Here is a 19161-nt window from a genome sequence, read left to right as displayed (position 1 = left end):
GCTGCTGCAACTCATGCCGGCAGATGGCAGGTGCCTTCTTAGTGATGCCAGCTCAATAGTGGGACAGCCCTAGCACTAAACATTTGCTTCTTTTCCTGAAAGATAACAGTCCAGTTAGTCTGGAAACCATGTAAAAATAGCTGACTATTTCGTTCATCGGCCCAGGGAGTTGCTGCATCTTCTCCGGTTTCTCTTGCCTCCCACATCGGCTGTAGGAAGCCCTCTTGGAACAAAACCGCCCTGCTTCAGAGATGCACTATAGTAGCGAGGAGAATGGACGGTAATTCACGGACCACACAGATCTGGGGTTGACTTGCTAAGTGAGGACCAGGGCAAGTCAGTAACTTCTCCAAACCCCATGTTTCTCATCTGTAAATCCCACTTCCTTAGGCTTTTATGAAATTAAATGAGATGCTCATGTAAAACACTTAGCTGTGTGGATTTTGCATGCATCAGCAGAGACCCTATTAAAATACTAGTCATTGGGCCCCACTGAGTTTGCAAATCAGTTGTCTGAGGCTCAAGAATTTGCATTTCTCATTTGCATTTCTCATTTGCATTTCAGGAAATGTTGGTATAATCTGTCCAGAGACCAAACTGAGAAAAACTAATCTAGCACATACTAGATCCTCGACACTCATCGTCATTCCCCAAACACCTAAGTACAAATTAAAAGGTAGAATGAGGAGATATGGGGGAATATTAACCCAAATCCAATCAAAGAAAAGCTGCAAGCGCAACACCTAGCTAGTATTAAGGACAGTTCCATTTAACACATGTTAATTGAATGCCTTCTCTCCATTACTTTCATATGCTTTGTTGGGCAGTGCTTCATTCACATATATCATCTCATTTGATGCTTTTGAAGTGCATGACAGTCTTGAGGAAGCAGCTCTCAGAGAGGTCGAGTGACTTGCTCAAGGGCACAGAGCTCTGGAAGGCAGAATACAGACTTGTTTGGAGTTAACTGTGATTGGGGCCCTTTCAAGCTGCATGTCAAACCCCTGATTGGGCTTGTGAAAGCTGGGTGGGCTGACACAAACCTGCCCGGGGCCCTGCCTTCCCATGTCTTCTTGTCTTGACTGAATTCTCCTCCAGAGCCCACTCTCCTAACCAGCTTAACCTGCTCTGAGGTCAAACGCCAAACAGTCTTCCCTCGCAGGCTCATTGGCTTTGCCTGTCTTCTCACTCACGAGGCACTTGGTCCTTCCAGAAAACAACTTGTGTCCTGACCTCTGGCTGTTTGCTCTGGGTCACAAAGCCCCCAGCAAAAGGAGGACGCCCTTGGGGTTTAGGGTAGAAGAACCAGAAGGTCCATCCTTAGCAACAGGACCGTGCTGAGGAGGCCCTGTAGGTCTCAGAAGGAGTCTCCACTTCCCCCTCCTGGGCACCCAAGAGGCCACAGGGAGCCAGCCTTAGCAAGGCCTGGAAGGCGCTGCTGCCCTCCCCGCTCAGCCCGGGCCGGGGGAGAGGAAGAGCACTAACCGTATGGCTCTGGGATGACAGGAATCCCCCTCTAGGCCCCAGATCTGTTTTAGTTTTATGGTCGACATGGTTTCTGCTACCAAAATAACTGCGGTTTTAAAGAGGTCTCTTAATGTCTTTAGCTGTGTTTGTTTACTCATCTGCAAAAATGGGCTGCGTAGGACTTACCTCCCAGAACTGCTGTGCGCCCTGATCACATCTGCGTGTTCAAGATGCCGGCACCTCATAAGCAGTTAATAACCCCATTTCCCTTCCTTTGACATTTGTCCGCTGCCCGCAGCGAACCTGTCCCTGGGGGTGCACAGGCAGTGAGCCAAAGTCCCCAACTGCTAGGAGCTTCCACCCCACGCCCTTCTTGCTGAAACAGGGCGATGGCGGAAGGTCTGTGACCGGATCTGCCCGGGGATGTTGGGTACAGGAGGCGATGTTGGCCCGAGGGATGGGCAGCCAGTGTGTGAACTCTGCAGCGGGGTGACTAAAGTCCACTCCGGTGCCAGCTGGGTTTGAGTCAGAGCTAATGACCTGCTAATGGTTTTTAGAACTTTGCCTTGGAGGTGTGGAGAGCCGTGTGACTCACCACTGTGCCAGCTGGGGAGACTGGATCCAGCAGTCTCTGCTCTTGGTACCTTTTGTTTTATGTTCGTTCATTCATTCATTCATTCATTCATTCATTCAATAATTCCACAAATACTCGTCAGGAACCCAGGGTGTATTGTGCCCTAGGAACACAGGCCTGGGTGAGGAAGACAGGCTTGAAGGGGGATGGACTGATGATGGGGTACCGCTCACCCACCCCCACCGTTCCTCACCGGGCCCTGCGTGAGGCTGCGGGGAGGGCAGTCGGAGGCTTCCTCCAGGTTCCCAAGGCTCGCCCCGCTTTGTTGGGGGACTGTGTCAGAGAAGGCCTGATGCAGGAGCAGCTCCTGAGGTTCATTGGTCTGGACTTGGCTCCTGCAGGAATGCTGGATGACGGGAAAAGGAGGCATCGAAGATAGTGCCGAGGGGACTAGACAAGGGGAGTCGCTGACAGACACGGCCGCGGAGTGGGCTTGGAGGGGAACCAGATCAATCTGGTTTCAGTTTAAGTGTTTTCCTTTTTTTTTTTTTTTTTTCCCCAGGAGATGAAAAGGGCGTCAAGAAGCCCAGGATAGGGATATTGGAGGATAAACGCGAGGCTCATAAAAGGGCAAAACACCCTCACAGAAACACCCAGAATAGATTTGACCAAATGTCTAGGCACCCGGTGGCCCAGCTCGGTTGACACATAAGATTAACCATCACAGCACTCCTGTTCCTCTCAATGACTGCCCTCATGAAAGGAACATAAGAGCCCATCCACCGCAAGGCGAGGCGGATTATGGGGAGTTTTGTGTCCCGCGAATGCTTACAATGTATCTCTAATGGTGGGATTTCAGCTCATTTCCCAGGAGAAGGAAGGGAATACGAGTTGGGGCCTGCACTGGGGAGTTCTTTCTGGAGATTCTGAAGAAATCCCAGCGCACCGGCCTCTCCCCCAGCTGGCTGCTTTCCATGACCCGTATCCCCAGCAGGTTTCGTTCACTGTTTTGCATGTTTGCAGGGTACAAAAGTTAATTTCTAGCCTTTCTTCAGGCTCTCTTTGGCCAAGCACAGCTGCAAGAAAAACTAACGTAAAGTACAGGGCGTGAAACCAGCCAAAACCCAGAAACAGCCCTCGTCCGCAAGAGGAGGAGGACCTCGCTGCCAGGAGACCCCAGAGACCCGTAGAGCCTAGGAAGGAGAGCCCAGGGCACCGGGGTGTGTGCAGCGGGGAAGCGGGGCATGCACACCCTGACAGAAAGAGCTGGGGACATACCCTGCCCCTCCTCAGGCTCTGGTGTTTCAGGCATCTCTGGCCACAGTCCTGCCCAAGCCCAGCCCACTCTGCCCTTTGCCTATGACTCTTAGGGTCCAGGCTGCAGGCTCTGTCCCCGTGGCTGCCCCTGCCCCGGGCACTCAGTCTTCAGCGTATTGAGGAATCCATTAAGTAAGACTCAGGAGGCCCAGGTTCTCCTTCCGTTTCTGCCTCTGCATCTGCCTCAGATTCTTCTATTACAAAGTGACTCGAAGCTAGTTCATCTCCCAGGTCTCTCTCTTCTGACTCCAACAATGTGTAATTAATTATTCTGGAAAACAGAGTGAAAGTCAGTGAATCGGTATACCAGGGTGTTTCAGGTACAAATAACAGAATGCTTAGAATAAAGAACTAAATGCTAGAGGCTGACTCATTACAGAAAACTGCAGATTACAGGAAAGCGATTCCAGGATTGGTGTAGTGTCTCTGAGCGGTCGTTGAGGACTCAGGCTCTGCTACCTTCTCTCTCTGCCTTCTTCACGACTATCACTGTTTCCCCTCATGGCGGCAACGTGGCTGCAGTTGCCCCAAGCTTTTCTTCTCATGTAGCAGCTTTTCAAGAAGGAAGAAAAGAATTAGGGATAAACCCAGTGTGTAAAATCTTTCCCAGAAGCTCTTAGCAATTTCCTCTTGGGTCTCTTTCACCAGAACTGGGTCACAGGTCTAGCATTAAACCAATCACCGGACATGGAGTTGAGACTGATCAATCATGATCCATACACTGAGGCCAGGTGGATGCATAAACAAATGAAAGTTTGGGGTTATCTTAGCAAGAAAGGGGTGGAGCAGCTGTTGGGCGGGTTACTGATAGTGCCTGCCTGCCTCAACCAGGGGTTTGTCAGTGCTTGTCACTGGGGCACAGGTTCAGAGACTCCAGATGTCCCAGGAGTATTGGTCGTCACGAGTGTTGGTGACCAGTCACTGCTGTGCCAGAAATGACTGGGATGGGCGGGGACCTACGCTACCTTGGCTCACTGCTTCAGGGCCATGTTATACCAGGTACTCATGCTCTTTAAGATCTTGGAACCATAACTGGCGCATGATAAGGACTCAGTAACTATCAGCTGCCACCCAGTCCTGCATTACAACAAGGTATAATTGACTAATAAGATAATTGTGGATTACACTTCCAGAGAGATCATCATTCTAAGGGGGAGAGACGGTGTTAAGACCAAGAGCGAATTCTCTAGTGTAGAATCTCGATGGCAATGCTTGGCAGGGAAGAGGAGGGAGGTCTTGTAGCACCTGAAAATTAAAATTGCAAGATTTCCCATTTTAATAGAAAAATTTTAAACCATTTACTCTTTCTTTCTCTCTTCTTGCCAATAATCCTTTGCCTCCCTCTCTTTTAAAAACCAGATTGGGCTGATTCTATTGTGCCCAAAATACAGGTTAACCTTAACTCATATTCGATAGAACATAAGTTAGATCATCTTAACTTATATTAGGTTAATTGGTTATATATGTTTCTTTTTGCCGTGATCCTAGTGTGGCCCTTCTGTGATATTGACTTAACTCTCATCGTCTCGGTGTAGGGATGGTAGGATCTAGTGGTGAGCTGCAAGCCATTGACAATGGCTTTGGCATGCTTTCACGATGACCGTGGCCATACTCCATGTCCTTCAAATTCATAACCCCACACCCACGGGATGAAGCCTCAGGTGGAGGTGGGTCTCAGGGGAAGGTGGCAGGGAGGACCCCGTTTGGCATGAATGATGGAAGGCTTTCTCCAGACATGAAGTAACAACAAAAGGAGTTTTACATATGTTCAGCGGGTAGTATGATTATTGATTGCTCGCTTGATTTTATGATTTTATTTACTCAATTTTCTCTAAAATTTTAAGAATCTAGTTCTTGGTTATGGGAGAAGCATGGAGTGGGAGAGGTGAACTGTGGGATTAGATAATATTTTATAGTTCAACTTTTATATCCTGCAGTGTGTGGCACTATGACTTAATAAGAGAGGCTGGTCTTTGGAGTCTGATAGACTTGGTTTCAGATCTTGCCTTCACCATACTGTTAGTCAGGATAAGCTAAGATATCAATGCTTTAACACAGTGAAGGTTTATTTCATTCAAGTCATAGACCCATGTGGGTAGCAGAGAGCGGGGTGAAGGATGCTCTGCTCCACGTAATCATTCAGGGACTAGGTTCCTCCAGTCTTAATCGCATAGCTTCATAGTGCCCTGGGTCATCCAGACAGTGATGGAGAAGGCGATGAGGGACCACCTGCAAGATTTTTATGGGCCAGGCCCAGAAGTGGCAAAAATCGCTTCTTTGCTCTTTCGTTGGCCAGAACTCAGATCACAAGAGGGCTGGAAAAGGTAGTTTAACATGTGCCCAGAAAGAAAAGGAGAAAATGGATACTAATGAGTAGTAGGAGGTCCTGCCACAGCCATTCATCAGCTGTGTGACCTTGGGCAAATGACTTTAATTCTCTTAGCCTTAGTTTCCTCATCTACACAATGGGAATGATACACACCTAGTGAGCCTATTCTAAGACTTAAAGGATGTAATATACATAACATGCTTGAAACACATGGTGCCTTTCCCTTTAAAGTGTACGAAAGAGCACTTTCCCCTTTCTCTAGGTAACTCCAAATACTGATGAGTTGAAAGCTGGCTCTCAGCAAGTTTTCCATCTAGTTAGGGGACTGCTCCTTATCACCTGGGGGTGGAAGGTTCAGTTTGGGTGTTCTCTTCTCAGGGAGGTGGTGAGGTGGTCCCTGAATCTTGGGGGAGTTCATATTAAGGTCTTTTTGTGGCACGTGTTAAGGATTTGCTGGAGTATCACATTAACGACCAGGAAGAGCTGTTCTCTAGTTGGAGGAAAGAACCAGAGAAAATGACTTCCGCAGTAGCTCGGAACATTTATGTTAACATAGGTAAAAGTGTTCTGATGAAGTTTAGTGGACACTCAAAAAGATTTTGGAAAAAATCTTTTCTCTCCTTGAAATTTTTGAGAAAAGGTCAGTTTCTCCCTTTTCGAGCTGGTCAGCACATCTCGGTGTATGGCCAAAAGAATGGAGAGCTGCTTCTGGAGCCCCTTGCTCTCATCTGGAAATGAGGTGCCTAAGGCTGTGTGCCTGAGTTGATGTGCCTCAGGCTACCCTCTGAGGTCTTTATCTGAACAGCCAGACCAACTAGCCCTCTGGGCAGGTTGCAGAACATTCTGTCCACTTGACCAGCCATATTCAGTGAGGGACGAGCAGAAGAGGGTCGGTATAGGCAATGCGAATGGAACAGAGACTGGTGGGGTGTGGTTATGGGAGGTGGGATATAAATAAAAGGCCTGTTTCCAGGGACACAGTGACACTGGGCGATCTGCTCTCCAGTGTGCACAGTGGTGTGGTTTTGGCAGAACATGGAGCTGAACCTGAGCTCAGAGCCAAGAGAGGGAAAGAGGGGAAGGCTTGGTGACCAGATGCTTTCTCTCCTTCTGACTTTTGCTGGGTCACTTAAAAGTGACATGGAACCCAGACTACACTCCGTCCCCTAATGACTTCCAGCCACATCGCTCCCCAACTCCCAACCGGAGGCCACTCTATTTTTAAATTTCTCTTGGGAAGTAGATTCCAAAAATTCCCCCTAAGTCTTCCCATCAGGAGAGTCTCAGATTTCCAGTAAATCCAGGGTCACATAGTTTTCTAGATTCATTTGTATTCAGTTTGCATAAATTAACATGGCGCAGAGTCATGAAGTTCTGGACTCAGAGGGAGTTAGTGCAAATGGCTCCAACTTTTGTTTTCCTGGAAGGTGGTGGAGGAAGGCCTCAGCTAGAGGGAGTACGAGAGCAAGAGCGAGAGGATGAGAGAGGGAGAGAGAGAGAGGAAGGGCGGGTGGGTGCACAGCAGGTCTGACTCATGGGCAGGGGGTCCCATCAACCCCTCTCATCCCCTTGGCCTGCAGGTAGATCCTCACCCTGGACCCACTGAGAACTCCATTAAGGGGTCTTCTGTTTTCTGGATGCTGAAACTTTATCCTCAATGTGTTGGAGCCTCTGAGAGGGGTTTGGAGTCATGTGGTGGGTTTTGGGATTAGGTTGGGTAGGACTTGACCTGAGTGAAGAGGGATCCCCAGATCTGAGTAAAGGTTGGAAGGGAGCAAAGCTGGGGGTGGATGTGGAAGGCAGGGGGACAGAGAATCTCACTGGAAATGACGCAGCCCATGATGGGGCAAGGGGAGTCCTGGGATAGGAAAAGGAGGGAGAGCGCAGAGATAAGAAGGAGCAAGAGCGGATGGGTAAGTAAAGGCAAGTTGATGGGCCAGCGTCGCATGGCCGGTTAGAATGGAAAGTAGACTTTTGTCATCTAGGAAGTTAGTGATCAAAGGCAGAGCGTGTGGTCAGGCAGATCTGCCTTTCCTTCTCTCCCTTGCCAGGCAGGTGTTAGACTCGCGTTTCTTGCTGGGGCCTGGGAAGTCATCCCTTGGGCATGCCCAGGAACTGTCCGAGGTGTCACACCCTGAAAGTGCAGATGACAGAATTTAAAGTGGTTCATGGTGAGACCCGACAGCAGGATGGGACTTCGGGTGGTGGTTCCGGGAGAAGGAATCAGTCACTCAGCCTACACGTGCAGTTCATTTCCCCCGTGGCCAAGCCACTGTGGAGCCTGAGTGAAAAGTGCTGTCTACGGCAGCGGAGTGGAGGGGAATGGAGTGGTCCCCACAGCCAGGGGAGAGGGTGGCACCCAATATGGTGCCCCGTGTTCAAAGCCATGGAGTTTATTGACTGCTGGCTGTAGGCTGGCCACTCACCAGGTGTAGGGTCAGATACCTTCTCATGCCAGGTACTCTGTGGAATTCAGCCCACGGGGGTTGAGGTCAGGGGTGTGGGCTTCAGTGCCAGACCCCTTGTGATTTAATCCTGGCTTCACCACTTGGATCAGCTGTTTGATCTTGTCTGTGGCTCAGTTCCTCCATCTGTAAAGTGAAGATACTGATAGAGTTGCAGAGAAAGAACTAAACGCAGTAAACCCTGTAGGGTTCTTAGAACAGTGGCTGCCAGAGAGGAAGCACTCAATAGATACAACTATGATTACACCCGGCAGCCCCAAATAATATATGACAAGATTGCGTAACTTGGGGTGGGCTCCTAGTTTCTCGGCTCTGTGCCCAGTGTGGCAGCTGCTCTTACCATTTCAACTCAAAGTAATGCAGCCACAGCAAGAAGCTGTGTGGACGCGGGCCAGGCACGGGCTCTGGCCAACCACAGGCTGGGAAGTGACACCCTTGGCTGATGATACTGCTTTTCTCCCCTTCTCTTCGGGAGGGGAGTTCAAAGGAAAAAAAATGACTCTTCTATTTGTTTGGCAGGAAGGAGCAAGTAGACTGGAGGGAGGGATCCCAACAAGAAAAAAGCCGCGAGACCCTCATGACTTGTTTCTCCCAGTCACAACAGAGGACTCCTTAAGAGGGTCTGCTGGTCTGACATGTTTGGGTAGGAGGGACCAAACCTCATTAGCGGTGTCTGCCCATGTCCTGGGCCTCCCATCAGTGAGAGCTGCAGAGGGCCGCTGGAAGGTAGTGAGCAGAGGATACGCGGAAGGATGGAATATGCCTAGATGCAGGGGCAGGGCTGGTGGACCGCGGTCTTTATAGCAAACATTTATGGAGACCCTAGTACGTGCCGAGCTCTGCTGAGGAACTAGGGACCCGAAAACAGTAAGATATGGCCACGACCCTGAAGACGGGCTGTACCAATTAACATAATTATTTTAATCCCTTCTTGACGACCCGGTCCTCCACAGCTGCCATTTCTCCCCGACTGCCCCTGCTCTCAGACACACGGACAGACGTACAGACGTAGGGGCTCTCGCTGTTGGCCCGAGGTCACGTCCCTGCGAGGTCATGCCCCTAATGGCCCGAGGTCACGTCCCTGACAGCACAGCCACATTGTTGCGTTCTGTTTGTCACCGATTTGCAGGGCTGAATATCTTGTGGCCAAAAGTGGTGAGCTGGTGACTTCCAACGAGTTCTGAGAGGCTTCCTAGCAGGCCGTTCTCCACCTCGTTGCTATTCAGAGCCCAGAGCGATGTGCCGCCCTCCCCGTGTCTCTCCAGCCCTTGCTTCTCCCTCAAGGCCCAGCCCCTGGAGCTGTGGGACGTCTGGTGGCCTAGCCTGGGGCTTCCACTCCGGGCCCTTGCCTCCTCCTGTTTGGAGCCACCAAAGGAAACAGACTTTCACATAACAGAGTTGTTTCTCTTGGGCCCGGATATAGAGTTGTCTTCTGCCCTACCTCACCTCAGATATCTCCCCAACCTGCCTTCAGTCGTCATCGGCCTCTTAAATTCACCACCCCTGGATGCCCGGAAATTTCAAAACCAAATGCCAGTCGATGCTTGAGTTCAGAGAATTCCTGGACTTCAAGATGAGAAAGGGCATGCTTGTATCTGGGGTACAGTGAGACGGGCGGAAGAGGGCTGGTCACACTGATCCCCACTTGCTCCATCCGCGACCACGCCTGCCCCCATCCGCGTCCGCAGGCTGGGCCCCAGCCCAGGTCTGGAACAGGCTGCTCTGGGCGCAGAAGCTGGCCAGCATTGGTTCTGCCCCTTGACCAAGAGGCCAAGAGGACATTGTCATATTGAGGCAACGAATGTGAAACAGAAACAAGCGGCTTTAGTTTCAGGAACTCAGAAGTGGAAGGCAAGCACTGCTGTTCTGAGTCCCGCGCATGATTTGTGCCAGACTAGCTAGAACTTAGCTGCTCACTTGCAGTAAGACCTTGGGAAAGTCCCTCTCCTCTCTAGGCCTAACTTCCTCATATATAACGTGCTTCTGGGATCAGTCAAGACCCTTCTGGGGCTGATGTGCTATGGCCCTAGGTGTCCCGGTAATCTGTCACCCAGGGGTCAAAGAGCCTGAAGATATGCGTGGAGAGATGGGGAGGAAGGGACTGAGACATGTCCAGTGGGAATCCTTGTGAGTTTGGTTAACTGAGAGTGGGGAGAAGAGAAGGGAGTCAGAAAATAAAGTGAAAAGAAGGAAGAGCATGAGAGAGAGAGATAAGAAGGGAGAAAGTATGACAGATGGAGGCGGCCACCGCACACACCTCGGGGCTCCTCAGGTTTACTTTGTTAGAATGGGGCGGGGGGGGGTGGCAAATTATATTTTCCAAACTGGGCCATGATATTATTGCCACCGCCCACCCTCCCATGCTCTTTCATAATGTGATCTTAGCATTTCTCTATGAGAAGGTGGAGTTTAGTTCCTCTCCGTTTAAATCTAGGCTAGCCCTATGACTTGCTGGTAACCAACAGAAGGTGGGAGAAGGTGTGCTGGGTGGCTTCTGAGGCTTGGTCAGAAGCGGCTTCTGCCGGGTTATCTTGGGACACTTGCTCTGAGGGAAGCCAGTCTGATGACTGAAGAGCATCATGCTGGAGAGGGCATTTCTGTTGATAACTCCAGCTGCGTCCTACCTTCTAGCTATTTCCCTCAAGGCACCAGGCATGTGAATGAAGCTATCTTTAACCTTCCAGACCAGAGTACTGATCCACGAGGAGCAGAAGAACTGCCCTGCCCAAATTCCTGAAGTCAAAGAATCTGAGATAAAACAATGGCTGCTGTTGTAAATCACCAAGTTTTGGGGGTAGTTTGTTATAACGCAAAAGGTACTGGAACAGGATGGTATGAGTCCTCTTGCAATGAAAAACCCTTTAAAAAGTATAAGTAAGACTTTTAAGATTTCGGAGCTGTTTGAGATTTCAAAAATAATTTGGAAGCCAACTTTCAATTTTCCCCATTGAGGACGTTACTACAAAACTATCATTTTCTATCAGTCACCATATTATATACCTTTTAAAAGTATATTTTGTTATGAAAAAAAGGAAAAAAAGGCAGTGCGTCCCATCGTAATGGCTAAACCGAAAAGGATGAGCAACACCGAATGTTGGCAAGGGTCTGGAGCAAGCAGAACTCTCCTGCGTTCCCGGTGGGAGTGCGAAATGGCACAGCCACTCCGGAAAACAGCTTGGCAGCATCGTCTAAAGCTGAACATATGCGTATATTCAGTTCTGTTCCAAAGTATATGCCCAACAGAAGTTTGTGTGTATTTTTAACGGAAGATCTGTATGTAAATGTTCGTAGCAGCACTCTTCCTAATGGCCCCAAACTGGAAATGACCCAAATGCCCATCACCAGCAGAATGAACAGATAAACTGTAGCATACTCACACAATGGAATACTGTATAATGCATTGAATTGTTGCCAGATCGAATTATTGTAATCGTCAGGAATTATTGCCAGAAAAATCGTGGACGAATCTCATAAATGTGTCAAGGAAAAGAAACCGGAGTCAAAGAGGCCATACTATGCGAATCCATTTATATAAAGTTGAAAAGGCAAGCAAAATGAATCTGTGGTGTTAGAATTTAGGGTAGCGGTTGCCCTTGGGGGTGGTGCCTGGAAGAGAACGTGAGGGGGGCGTCGAGGGGGGCGATGATGCTCTGCCTCTTCACCGGGGGCTGATCGCACGGGGTCGCTCGTTTTGTGAAAAGGCTACGACTGGCACACTTTCCCGTATGTAGGTCCTACTTCAAAACAAAACATTAAACAGAAGGCAGGACATGATCTCAAAGCAAAGGCTAAGTCTTTAAAAAACTAATTTCGATTTTTGAAAGTTTTATGAAATTGTTCTTATTTCTCAAGTGTCTCCTTGGACCAGTGTAAATCGCACGACGGCAGGGTCCTGGGGCTGTGACAATGTCGGTGGGAAAACATACCCCGAGGGGCCGAAGGACTGGGACACCCAGGTGCCATTACGCAGGTGTGGCCGGAGTGAGCGGGCAGCGTCCGCGAAGCCGCGGGGGGCGGGGAGGGGGGCGGGACAGGCCCCGCTCTCCACGGCGGGGGCTCCCTAGCGCTCCTTGCTGCGGCACTGGGCACTCGCGGTTCCAACACAAACGGTCTCGTGTGCGCGCAGGCGCACGACTGACAAGATTCTTCCCGCCCTCTTGCAGACAGACCCTGGCACACGTAGCAAATGACAGCACTGGGACGGCACACTGGGGTACCCGGTGGGGCTCCTGACAGCCAAAGCCGACCGCCCTGGTCCTCCAGGGGCCCCAGATGAGGGGTGTCAGCACCTGGGCACACCTGTGGGCAAGCTTGGACAGCGTGTGGGAAGACACGGGCCCCTGTTACACATTTCAAGTTCTCTCAGCAGACACAGGGGAAGAGCCTGGGTTTCCCTTGCCTTCTGCTCCTGGAGGGCCCAGCTCTGCGCACCGCTCAGCCAGCCCGGGGTCACTGGCCCCGTTGCAGTAACGAAGACGGTGAGGTTCAGGGGAGCTGTGTAAGCATCCTGGGTCTCTCCTTAATGCCGAGGCCGCCCCTCTGCTTCCAGCCTCCTTTCCCTCCACACCCCCAACCCCCTCCCCACCTCACACACCCCACCTTGTCCCTGGAGTGTGTTTCGTCCTGGGCACGCAGGACTTATCCGTGGTCTAGGAACATCTCCCAAGCCCCACCCCCACCCCCCGGCCTTTCTCTTTCTCCGTCATGTCATGCCATGCCCTCTGCCAGGAGCGCCCAGCCTGTCGTACCTGCTCAGAGCTTCCCTCCTCTCTGAACACTGCCTGAGGCCACCACCACGTTTTGATCTGTGTTACCGGGATGCATTTGTGGGTGTGTGTGTGTGTGCGCGCGCACTCACACACACATGAGCATATCTGATTGCTTGTCTTGCCCATAGTAAGTGCTCAACAATTGTTTCTCAAATGACTTCCAGGCTGCAGAGGGGCCCTGACATTAAGTCCACCCCCACCCCATTCTCGGTGGTCGCTCATTGTCTTGAGTCTGAATTTCTTCACCTCCCAGGGCACCCATCTTGCAGCCGTTCCTCGCTCCACCACTCCACTGCCAGGGGCCTGGAGCCATGTAGCTTCCTTACCCAGACCCCTTCACGCCCCCCAGCGCAGGCTTCTGGGATTAGCAGTAGGTTAATTGTGGTGGGAAAAAGGGAAAGGGTGACTGTCACTCAGCCTCAGTCCTGGCCGCCCTCATTCAAGTGCCAACCTGCAGGACCAGACCTTGGCCACAAGGGGCTCTAGCCGGAGACTCTGCCCTGTGGAGGAGGGCTCTGTGGGAGCAGGGCTGCAGAGATGAGCAGGGAACCAACCGCTCAGGGGGGCTCTCATCTCAGAGACCTCCAAGTGCGGAAGCCGGGCAGCCCCGCCGTGGCTGGCTCCTCACCACCTAGAAGATATTGTTGTGTATCTTAACACATCCCTCCCTGCTTTCTCATGAGCCTCTCCTTTCCCAACCAACAGTCATCACAGGAGGAAGATTCCTCCACTTGGGTCAGTTCCACCGCCTTGAGGTGAGTGCCGAGCCTAAACACGAGCTCCCTGTCTTTCAGGATGTGAGATGGACTATTGTCCTCTTTCCTGTCTTCAACATCTCCTGACTCTCCCCCGTTCTGTCTCCCCACTGCCGTCCAGGTTTGGGGCTCCCCTTCTCTGGCCAGGATTAATTCAATGGCTTCCTGGAGGATCTCCTGTCTCGACAGCCCTCTGCCCATCAATCCTCCGCCCTGGAGCTAGAACGATCTAACTCCCATTAGATGCTGGTCCTTCAGTTCCAGACATTCACACGGTGCCCCAGGATTCGGCTGCCCTATTCTCCAGCCTCGTGGCCTTCCTCTCTCCTTGTCCTCCAACCAGCAATACTGAGATGCTTGCAATTGCTCAACACGCCGTGATGTTTCGGCCTTTGTACTTTACACACATTCTTTTCCACGACCTGACCCTCTCCCCACCCGCCCCTGGCACCTCCTCCGCCTTTCCCCCTCGCTCCCCTTACTTCCTCCACCCAGCAGAGCCCTGTTCATCCTTAAAACTGTCAATTTCTCTGTGAAGCCTTTCCTTGCCCCAGAACTTCTCTCCTCAACGGATCCTGTTCCCAGAACACGAGCCTCTCACATCTGTCACTCGAAGCTGTGGTAATTACTCACGCCTGTCCTGTTTCCTCCACCGTCTCTGGGCCTCAGCGCAAGACCCGGGGCCGGCACGCAGCAGATGCTGCGTGAAAGGCGTCACGCTGGGGCTGCTCTCTCTCTGCGCCATCATCTCCCACCTTGAGCAAGACCTTGAAATGCTCTGAACTCCCGTTTGCTGAGCTGCAGAATGGTGGGATGTGAGAATCAGGAGGGTCACGCGCATTAAAGACTTTGAGCAGCTAGCTAAGTGCTATGCACATCCAGACTAGTGTTTACCTGCACTTGCCTGTGTGGAAATCATAAGATGAAAGGAATGTCATGTGATCTTTTTGTAATTTCCCTGCCTTGAGTCCACAGAAAAGCTGGTCAAGAGTAAACCATTAATTCTGCTTGCCTGTGGCCCTCAGTCTTCTCTGAAGCTCTGGGTTAATGATTCTGAGGTTGTTTTCTTCATGGGGCCCATTCTTATCAAATCTCTGGCACGTTCCCTTCTTTCTTAAGAATAACTTGACTCACTCCAATAATTCCCCATCCTGGCTGCAGTGCGGGTCATGTCAGAGGCTGGGGACAGAAGCCTGGGAGCCAGACTCAGCTCAAGGGTGGTCAGACGCTCTTGAGATAAGACCAACTAAGGGCTGTGAGCTCACTGGAGACCAAAAACCAACTCACAGTGGCTTCCCAGCAGCCACCCCTCTCCTTGCCCTCAATCCGTGAACTCGGCACTCATCTCTAGAGAGTTTTGGAACATGGAGGTAGGAACGCTCATGTCTTAGGTTCCTGTGCTGGCCCAGTCTCCGTAGACTTGTTCACTCTGTCTCCTCCCCATGCGGAAGACAGGGCCGTGCATGCAGAAGTCAGCAGAAGCAGAAGTCCTACCGTGCAACTGCAGCAAGTTACTTTCTCTGAGCCTCTGTAAAATAGGGATGTCATTCCTCCTTCTCCTGATAACCAAACAAGGGTTCTTGTAATACTTTACCTAGGATAAATGTAATTTAAAGACACTGGACCTTTCAGACATAACACTTTTGTACATACATCAGGGAAGGCATTGGTGAAGGTGCCGAGTCTGAGGCGATAACTTCATCACAAGTGCTACAATGATTGTACCTCTAATTTCAGAGATATTAAAATGTTTAAAAAAAAAACAAAAACGTACAGCAACTGTGTACCCACCACCTTGTTTAAGAAATCACCCCCCACGCTGAAAGCCTTGAGTTCACCAACTCGATGTCTTAACTTTCCTCCGTGGAGAAAACTCTTGTGCTGTTTCGTTTACTTTCTACTTTTGTCTAGTTTTAGCAAACATGTACCCCGCGCAGTGTATTGTTTAATCTTGTTTTTGAACTGTTCTCTAAATAGAATTATATCCTATTCCATGACTTGTTTTTCAAAAAGCAATTACGAGTTTACCTATGCTAATGTGTGTAGCTGCCATTCATTTTTCACTAGTATCCCAATCTCCTCATAGTCATTATCAATTCTGTTGTTGGAAATTGGGCTGTTTCCAGCGTTTTGATATTTTTGCTAGAAACATTCTCGTATCTGTCTCCTGGAAGGTGTGTTTCTCCGAGGTGTATATACCTAGGAAAGGAACTGCCCCGTGTAGACGAGACTCCCCCCGACAACGAGCTGCCTCCCCTCTTTTCCCTGATTAGCCCGAGGGGATGCGAGTGCTGTTCTTGCTTTGTCTGTGGACCTTTAGGGGGAAGAGATGTTTATGAAAAAGGATCGGGAGATAGCGGAGGTAGGACCTCCCAGGCCGTAGTCCAGCTTTCAGTCCTGACTCTGGGGAACGAGGAGCTGAGGCCAGACGGAGCACTCCTGGTAGCCCCAGCCGAGCACAGCGAGGCCAGGCTGCTCTTGACGGCAGCGCAGGCTGCAGCTCAGCTGACATCACAGAGTCCACTGTGAGGTCATCCCTGGGCTTCGGGACACAGAAATTCAGACAGAAGGCAGCGTGCCGTTCTCAGATCACATTGTTCTTTATTGAAACTGCAGTAAGGAAAGCTGGAATAGGCTCTGCAGGGAGTCTCCCCTGAGCCCCGGCTCCTGGTGCAGCTTCCGGCTCTGGGTCCTATTAATGGGCTTCGAAGGTCACTTTCTCCCTGGCCTCAGATTTCACACTATCCGCCATCTCCAGCCCTTGGCCACTCTCTGCTACCTCTGTGTTGGACTCCGTGCTCTTCCCCTCCGCGGTCTTAGCCAAGACGTCCACATCCTTACCACGCAGCGAGGCCACTGCTTTTGTAGTAAGATTGGCTTTGACGTTCCTCAAGAAAGAGCTGATCCTGCTGAGTCTCTTGGCTGTGGAACTGGAACTAGTCGTGGACGAGCTCCTCCCCGATTTGTGAGAGATCCTGGAGTCCTTGGTGATGGGAGCGTGGCTGATGCCTCTGTGCGAGACGCCGTGCCTACCGCCCCCCGGGCTGCCGCGGCCTTTCTCCTTTTTGTCATCTCTCTGTCTGGCTGAAGACCGGCCGGATGACTTCTGGAATGCTTTATCCCCGCCTGCCCTGTGTCGGTTTTCAGACACCCTGCGGTGACGGGAAGTCCTGCGAGCTCTGTCCTTCTCCCGTCGCTCCCTCCTCTCCCTCCTGCTCTTGTGGGCCTCCGTCCTGGACGGGGGCCCGTGCTGCCGCCGGCTCGCCCCTTCGCTGCCCTCCGAGGGCAGGGTTGAAATGAGGGCCTCCACGTCTGGGTCACTCGCTATTTCTGCCACGGCCTTGCTCGTCGGTTCTGCTTCTGCGGTGGCAGACATCGTTCTGGCCTCTGGGGGGAGGCTGGTGCTGGAAGGACTCTCCGAGGGCCGGTCTGCAGCACCCGCCAGGGCCGCTTTGATGTTCTTTGGGGACACGTTGGCGGCGCCCGCAATGGCTACCTTGGTTTTGTTTCCTCCTGGACTCAGGGCAGCTGCCCCTGCTATGGCCGTGCTCAGCTCTTGGGAGGCGCCAGACCTGCTTATTGCCAGGCTCAGAGCGCCTGCCGCGCTGCCTCTCGCCCCCCCTGCCGACGCCCCTGCCGACACCCCTGCCAACGACGCTTTGGTGGCCACGTCGGGCATGGCGGTGGGGTTGGGGGAGTCATACTGGGTTCCCTCCCCCCCAGCAAACGCTGCAGAGGTGACCCCAGACACCTCAGAGACCACGTAGAGGCTGCGGATGCTGACCTGGTCCTGATCGCCTTTCCCTTGGAAGTCGGCCGCCGTCAGGCTCCTCCTGTCGTCCTCCTCGAACACCGGCATGCACAGCATGTCCTCGGCGGGCGTGGCGTAGGTGCTGCTGTTGCTGTCCACTGGTGGTCGCAGGAGGTAGATGAGCTTTTCCCAATAGGCAAAGAGGTTTTCCCGCGCATTCAGAGCCGGGCACAGCTGCAAGTAGCAGGAGCGGCCAGTGGCGAACTTCAGGCGCAGCTGTTGCTTCTCACGGTCGTGGATGGAGATCCGTACGAACTTCAGGGGAAGGAGCCTGGTCAGTTCTAAGGCCTTGGCAGCCTTGCGGCTTTTTCTCTTGGTGACCTGGCCTTGCCCAGCAGGCTCCTCACAGCCGGCGGCGGGGCGGGCCAGCAGCATGACGTCCGGCAGAGGGAGGATGGGGCTGGTGGACGCGATGCCCACGGTCACCATGCGGACGCGGTTGTGCACATCGATCACTTCTCCCCTTTTGGTGATCTGGATAAAGTCGCTCTCAAATATAGGTGCGTACTTGAAGATGTCATACTCTCCCTTGTACAGCTGTCGCTGTAGCTTCCCCATGGCGGTATTGAACATGCCCATGCCGGAGCCACTCTGGGCCGTGTAATATGGTAACAGAGACTCGCCGTTCATGGCTGTGACTTATTACGGGCAAGTGGTGCTGGCAAGGCAGGTCCCAGGCTCTTCTTGTTCGGGCCTCTCTGGCAGCAGAGGGGGCAGTGGTGCTCCGGTGTCACGCAGATGGCCCTACGGCAGGTCTGTCCACCCCACCCCACCCCGCTGGCCCCCCTTTAGCCTCACAGCCTCCCAGAGGCAGGGGTGGGGTTGGGGGCGCAGATGATTCCAGTGGGGATGCCGGAGGGCGCCTGGACCCCAGACTGAACCTCTTCAAGGATGTCAAGGTGTAGAGTGGGCTCCCCCTCTGCCTCGCCTCGCCTCCACCTCTGATTTTTTATTTCCCCAAGAGGCTGTGAACTCCACCCTCTCAGCCCGAAACCCCTGCGCAGCCAGATTTATCCTCTGCTGCCCTTTGTGATGTGTCGCTGTCACACGCCCCTTTGTGCCCATCCCGCAGCCACCCCCTCAAGGCAGGGCCACCGTCAGCCCCCCAAATGCCTCATCGTCCCCACACAGGACGAGTCGACCTGCCAGGGACTCAGTCGGGGGCCAAAATAAAAACCGGAGAAAATCTATAGGAACGTGAGATCGTGAGATAAACTTGAACAGTTTGAGCTCAAGGTTTAATTTTACCGAATAACTTAAAATTGAGCTGTTCTTTCATACAATCTCAGTAGATGTTGATGATAATGACCTTTAATAATAATAACATTAAAAACTGCTTCCCCTAGGCACCGTGCTGTGTTCTTCACATAAGATTGCAAGAATCCATTGAGTTTGGGACTGTTGCTACAATCTTCACTTTACAGGTGAAGAAACCGTGATGGTATCACTTGCCTAAATTCACACAACTAGTGGTAGCAGAGGCAGTGTACGAATGCAGGCCTAGCTGGTTCTAAAACCTCTGTTCTGAACCCCTACAGTACTGGGCCTCACGAAGAAAGCTTGGGCTGACCAAAAGCTTGGATTAATTTAACTACCTTCAAGAAGACCCACTTTGCGCATTATTATAAGTTGCACGATTAATCCTGGATGTGTGTGTATGTTACGGGAAGAGCC

The 19161-nt window shown here is 51.7% G+C and overlaps 1 protein-coding gene and 1 long non-coding RNA gene across 2 annotated transcripts; both read right to left on the bottom strand.

Moving 5' to 3' along the window:
• Positions 1–12798: 12798 nt before the first annotated feature.
• On the bottom strand, positions 12799–14720 carry LOC107521659. The gene is made up of 3 exons (XR_001599624.2): positions 14571–14720; positions 14310–14474; positions 12799–13552 (listed from the first exon to the last, which is right to left on the bottom strand). It is a non-coding gene; the product is annotated as an uncharacterized LOC107521659 (long non-coding RNA).
• Positions 14721–16362: 1642 nt separating this feature from the next.
• Positions 16363–18117, bottom strand: FAM71A (family with sequence similarity 71 member A). The gene has a single exon (XM_016166442.2). The coding sequence runs from the start codon at positions 18115–18117 to the stop codon at positions 16372–16374; it is 1746 nt and encodes a 581-aa protein (XP_016021928.2). The 3' UTR covers positions 16363–16371.
• Positions 18118–19161: the final 1044 nt, after the last annotated feature.

This window comes from Rousettus aegyptiacus, unplaced genomic scaffold (assembly GCF_014176215.1).
Source record: "Rousettus aegyptiacus isolate mRouAeg1 unplaced genomic scaffold, mRouAeg1.p scaffold_m13_p_17, whole genome shotgun sequence".
Lineage (NCBI taxonomy): Eukaryota > Metazoa > Chordata > Mammalia > Chiroptera > Pteropodidae > Rousettus > Rousettus aegyptiacus.
Note: the sequence above shows the minus strand (reverse complement) of the source record. Positions and strands in the feature narration are given on the sequence as shown.

What these genes read in the sequence shown, in the direction of transcription:
- FAM71A (XM_016166442.2), bottom strand. Translation starts at nt 18,117, where the DNA reads ATGAACGGCGAGTCTCTGTTACCATATTACACGGCCCAGAGTGGCTCC.